The sequence below is a fragment of the Protomyctophum bolini genome, assembly GCF_963924005.1.
Source record: "Protomyctophum bolini genome assembly, chromosome: 10".
Taxonomy (NCBI): domain Eukaryota; kingdom Metazoa; phylum Chordata; class Actinopteri; order Myctophiformes; family Myctophidae; genus Protomyctophum; species Protomyctophum bolini.
The window spans coordinates 40482953-40488870 of record NC_137871.1 but is presented as its reverse complement, the minus strand read 5'-3'; the positions used below and the strand labels follow the sequence as shown (position 1 = coordinate 40488870).

The 5918-nt window shown below is 41.0% G+C and overlaps 1 protein-coding gene across 1 annotated transcript; it reads right to left on the bottom strand.

The window, feature by feature from the left end:
* Positions 1 to 447: 447 nt before the first annotated feature.
* On the bottom strand, positions 448 to 3490 carry hs3st1 (heparan sulfate (glucosamine) 3-O-sulfotransferase 1). The gene is made up of 2 exons (XM_080773923.1): positions 3254 to 3490; positions 448 to 2381 (listed from the first exon to the last, which is right to left on the bottom strand). Exon 2 carries the CDS (start codon positions 2239 to 2241, stop codon positions 1324 to 1326), a length of 918 nt encoding a protein of 305 aa, XP_080630049.1. The 5' UTR covers positions 2242 to 2381; positions 3254 to 3490; the 3' UTR covers positions 448 to 1323.
* Between the last annotated feature and the right edge of the window lie 2428 nt (positions 3491 to 5918).

Here is a 5918-nt window from a genome sequence, read left to right as displayed (position 1 = left end):
AAGGCATCTAAGGGGCATTGAGGTTAACATTGTGTCTGTGAGTCCCCAGGAGCCTCATAGAGTAAATCTAGGCCACACTTCAACGCATTTGAAAGCCATGTCTTGGAGCTTAATGTCTTTGAAACAGAGCTGCTATGCTGATGTTTTCAAATAGGTTTTTTCAAGTGCCAAATAAGATTAGTATAAATAATAATCCTTGGGCATAAAAGTTAGATTTTTGTGGTTTGAATTGTGCATGATATTCCTTCACGTTTAGATCACTCATGTAAATCCTCATCTGTAAATTGCAATACTAACATTTTCTCTTTAATCATTAAAAGGCATATGAGTATAAATTCACAATGACTATTGCTATAAATGGGAGGGGGAACAATAAGCAACAGGCTAGCATGCTGGCTAGTATGTCCAATAGCAACAGAGCAAACATATTTTACACTAACAGCTGTTGGTGTCTACACCGGCACTGAACCGGATTTTCAGGTCAGTTAAGTTCATGGGCAAGACGTACTGTTTTCTTATCTGTATACGGCATATAGAAAATTGTAAAAAATAATCAGAATATGTGCAGCACCGATACTTAATTGTATTGCTATTAGGGATTAAAAAAGGCATAAATCAAGTGAAACATAAGGCAACTAAAAATAAAAAATACATCTTTATTATGGTGTTAATCCTTCACTTAAAAAACAAAATCTATTATATTTACAGTAATACATGATGGATAAATAGCTTATAATATTTGACTCTTACATAACTCTTTGTTATTCCTTATAACAAAAAGAACAGTGAAAGTGACTGAGAAAAACATAGCAGCAGGTACAGGTCCTTCAAGAGCATTAAATGCAGTTAGATGATGATGGATCATTATGTATGGCAAAACAAATGTAAAGGATAGGGCAGGAATATTAAGGTGATTCACTAATTACCCCCATGTGATACATTAACATGGAATAACCTTTGAATGTTATTCTAACTGATAAGTCACCTGCTCTGGGCGAACTACCAGCGATACAGCTCTTTCAATCCATAGAAAGGTAATAAAAATAAGTACCAGTATGTGGTTGGTAAAGCCCTAACTGAATAGATAGGAGGAGTTTAAGCCATGCAATGCCTCATTTCATCAAGCCAGATATCCAAGTCTGCCGCAATGTTTTGATCATAACGCTACAATACTCTTACCGATACAAAAATAGATTTAGCTTGATTCTTTTTTACGTTACACTTCTTCTTCTTCCAGTTTGTTAGAATGAAAACAGGCCAGTATTTGACACTAGTCCCGACTCCTGGCTTTGAATTTAAGCGAATACGGAACGGAATGACAGTTTAGTTCCAGTTGAAAGTCCTGCCCACCAGCTCAAAGAATTTCTTGTTGGGTTCGTGAAAGAATTGGTAGAGTTTGTGGAGGATGGCGGGGGCGACGTGCGGGTGGGCCCTGCCTTTTGAGTCATGTAAACAGCGCTCTCGCCCGTGGTCCCGCAAGCAGTAGAATCCTTTCGTCTTGTTGAAGTAGAAGTTGGAGGCGTTTATCTGGGGCTCCAGCTTCAGGAACCTCTCCACGCGCTTCATCTCAGGAAAGGGGTTCCTGATCAGTGCGTCGCCGTCCACAACATGGATGCTCTCCAGCGGGAAGTAGTGCAGCCAGTTCTGCATGTGCATAAAGTAGAGGCTGCGATTGAGCGCCTTGTATCCCAGGTCGATCTCGCCATCCTTCACCAGAACCGACTCTATGGGCTGGTAGCGCTTGTGCTTCTGGAGGCGATTGTAGAACACCTGGGTGTAGTCCGAGAGCACGCGCTCCGTGGGATCTCTGAGAATGAGCAGGAGCTTCATGTTGGGGTTCATCTGGTGGATGCGTTTGGGGACCTTGGCGGAGGTGAAGTAGGCCGGGGTTTTCTCCACGGTCAGCTGGTCGGGCGAGGCATAGGGCATCTGGGTGAGGTACCAGGGCAGGCCCTTCTGGAAGTGGCTCTCCCAGTCAAAGAAGTGAACCTCGTTCTCCGCGGCCGCGACCGAGCTGTGCAAGCTCAGCATCTCAATGAGTGCCCGCGTGCCCCCCTTCCTCACCCCGATGATGATGATCTGGGGGAGGTGCTGGAGGGTTCCGTTTGGATGGCCCGTGGGCCGGGCGTCGCCGGGTGCCACAGTGGGCTGGAGAGGGACCCTGCTTTCAGCTGTGGGTCTGGAAGGGACAGGGGGAGACTGGATAGCAAACAGCAGCAGCCCAAAGAGCAAGGCCGCCATGACAGAGGTCCTGAGCGGGGAGGATTTCAGCCTGGCGAGAACAGCAATACTTTATCCCACATTGAAAGAACAGCTGCCTGAAGACAAGGATCCAGTGGAAGACAATAAACTGCCTCTTTGCTGCCAGCGGTATATGGTACCTGCAAAGAAACATAGCATTTATTGTAAGGTATACAGTAGGCCACAGGCAAAGAGTTAAAACTGGTGTAAAATTACAAAAAAATAAGTGATTAGCCTACAGACATTAGGCTACCACTTTATGCAGGAGAGGTTAGTGGGAAAATGCAGTTTCTAGCTGCCACAGTACTTGATGTGTAGAGTACTTTGTTTTATCTGAGTAGACAATGAAAATCTATAAAACATTGATTTATTGATACTGATATTACTGTTATTATATTATTATTATTTAATTAAAGTACACAGTCAGGCGCAGAGGCACAGGTTTTTAACTTAGTGAAAACAATATTTGTATGATAAAGCAACAGTGGTTACCACTGTACATCTGACATGAGTCTAACATCATTTCAGTAATCTCAATAAGGCATATGGGCATAACAGTTACAATAAGAATATTATTTTCTATTTAACTATTAATGATTTAATAGGACTAAAAATCACAACGAACTTAAAAGGCAATGTAGTCCACAGAATACAAAAAACGGAGGATAAACTGATGTTTTATTCTCCTTTCTTAAGTCATTTTTATTAATAAAAAACACGTTTGTCTAGCCTAATTAGCATTGCAAAATCGCATAAAAACTAAATAGTAGTGATAGATATAGCCTATAGCATTGGAGGATGATACTGTAGTGTACATAATTAAATACATACAATGTATATAGCGCTTTTCAAGGTAGGCTACTCAAAATCTCTTTACAGAACAAAATAAAGGTAGCGTGCAGAGAATGTGCACGTTCTCCTGCATTTTTCACATGCCTGTCAAATGCCTCTCGATCGTCTCGTGTTTCAGCAGACACTGTTTCACCAACAAATCCAGAAAGTATGCGCTTACCTGGAATTATAACCTTGTAACAGAAGAGTTCATTTCCTGGTGGAAAGAAACGCTCCCGTCTGGAAAGAAAGTCCCTCTATACTTCCAAAATGTCAAATATTATGATCCACCGCCGTTAGCTGCCAGCCAGCTGTTCACAGACGTGCAAAACAAAGTCGCCTCCAGTGAATCGCCGCCGGACAACTTGTCCAGAGCCAGTCCGCTGTGTTGTGTTGTGTTGGAGCCGGTGCACTTGGCTTCACCACCACACTGTTGTGGAGTGTCGTGTGGTATACGTACGCCTTCCTACAGGACAGTGAGGACACTCCCACCCTAACTGACTCACATTGCATTTGGCAGAGAATAGATAACGTCCACGGCTGGGGTGATTAATAGTGACTAACGGGATGCTCGTTAAGTGGGATTGACAATGCGACTCAAACGTTGCCATTATTAAGTGACACTGACAGATTAAACATTGAAAGAATTGTCTAAAAACCACAAGAACACGTAGCTATTTTTTTTTTATTGTTCCCCATTTCCATATATTCCTGAAATTGGTCGTGATAAAAAAGGGGGGGGGGGGGGGGGGGGGGATTAAAAATAAATAAAACCTAAAATATATTTTAAAATCAAAACAAATAAGAACTATCATACTTTGAGTTACAAGGCTACTACTATTATTTAGGATTTGGATTGAAAGGACTCCAAATTGGAAACATGCCATAGGTTTAAAATCTACTCTAGCAGACCTTGTATTGAACTTTACTTTCCTGTGCTTTTTTGGGTGCAAACTGCTAATAAAATATTGAATCAATCAATCAATCAATCAATCAATAAATCAATCAATCAATCAGGACATAATCATTCAACAGTGACAAGTCTCCCGTGTAGCTGCGTTCAGACTTAGAGTCAGCTAACTTCCATCGTTTACTGTTGCAATGCATGCTCATTTTTTCTCAACAGTGCGGGTGCACGTGCACCGTGCATGTGTGGGTAACTTGTCCGAGTTGCACAATCTCACCACCACCTGTTGGGTTGGGTAGTCTAGGCTTAGTAAGCAAATCTTAGGAATCTTACAAATCTTCCATCACTGTTATGTTATACCACAATTCACAATTCAAAGGGCTATTATTGGCATGAGAAAACATACGTTTACATTGCCAAAGCAGAAAGAACAATACAACAATACAATCAAAACAAAGATTATGTACTTTGAAGGTCAGAATCTTCAATAGATCAACTTCTTATGTACCAAGATCACTCGATGCAGGTATAGTGCAGGAATATACACAATGATTAGTCTTTAGGGTGGTTGTGTTCCATTTGATATCCTTCTCCTATCACAGCAACTCACAAATCTTGCTGCTGTGTTTGCACATTGTTGTACTACCGCGCCCAGCAGATATGGGAGTTTTTTGTCATTGGTCATGTTTTCAAAATCTCTGTGTGTGTGGTTGTAATCTGTGGGAAGTATGTGTCTCTGATGTCTTGGTACAATGGACAGATGGTTAGTTACCAATAAGTGTTCTTTTAGAAAAAACACGGTCACATGGAATGGAAAGCAGTGTAATTTAGTTTGCCCATTTAGATTAATCTATCAGCAGTGATAAAACTAGAGGGCTTGTATTAGAACTATAAAACACCCCATCCAAAAGCAAACCAATGTTGAAATAAATACACAAGAGATTTATTGATAAACCCTTCCGTCATGAAACCTCAAATCTCTCATCTCTGAATCATTTGGTTTATTGTCTGTGTCACTTTGTCAGTGTCACTTTAGTGGGTGGGGGGAAGTGTGAGCATGAGTAACTGCCTAAGCAAATGTTGCCATTAATTTGCCCTACCCAAAACATATATTAGAAGCTAGGCCTTGTTGAATGTGGTATTGGACTGTATATCGCTGAACACATTGTCTACAGTTTAATTGTGATTTTGCGGTAAAGTGAACGATGCACAAAAAATGAATTTCACCCACTTCTGTAAACCATATATGGCTATAAAGCTGATTCTGATGAGGAACATTTGTGAGACTACCATATAAACTGTATATCATTTTACCTACAGTATATCTTGCTGGAATGTCTGGTTTCTTGATTTCTAAAATATTGAGCACTAATAGGCTACACATAAACAGAACTCAACATTACTATAAGCCTACAGGCTAGATACTTCGTGCACAAGGTCATGTCTGAAGAACTGATCAAGTCCCCTTTAAGGTATTCGTTTCCTGTGCAGAATGCAGACGCCTGTGAGTTTACCCATTTTAAGTGCTGATATGGCCGGCAGTTTTTCCTGCATTGATTTTTATGTGCAGGTCAGTATAATCCTTACATCCCTCCACCCCCCTCACCTTCCTAATAGTGTAGATTCAGCAAAGTTATGGAGCCAAATAGGACCATATAATCCTACTTTAGCGATAATCAAAATCACTCAGTCGTCCATATTATCATTACAATGGCACACATTCATGGACCATAAATATGCCCTTTAGCGCCATCCCAATGGCGTTAAACTCTTTGAACCAGTGAAATGCACTGACTATGACCCACAAGCCTAAATAGTGAGGAATAGACTCTCAAAAAGTATGCACCCTTTACTCCTCACGCACGTAACACATTTATTTGTTCCACTGCTGTTGTGTTTTGACTTGATGTCAAAGACTCTTATGAACAGCGTGAAATCA

Bases quoted from the DNA above. Each gene is read 5' to 3' on its own strand.
- hs3st1 (XM_080773923.1), bottom strand. From the start codon at position 2,241: ATGGCGGCCTTGCTCTTTGGGCTGCTGCTGTTTGCTATCCAGTCTCCC.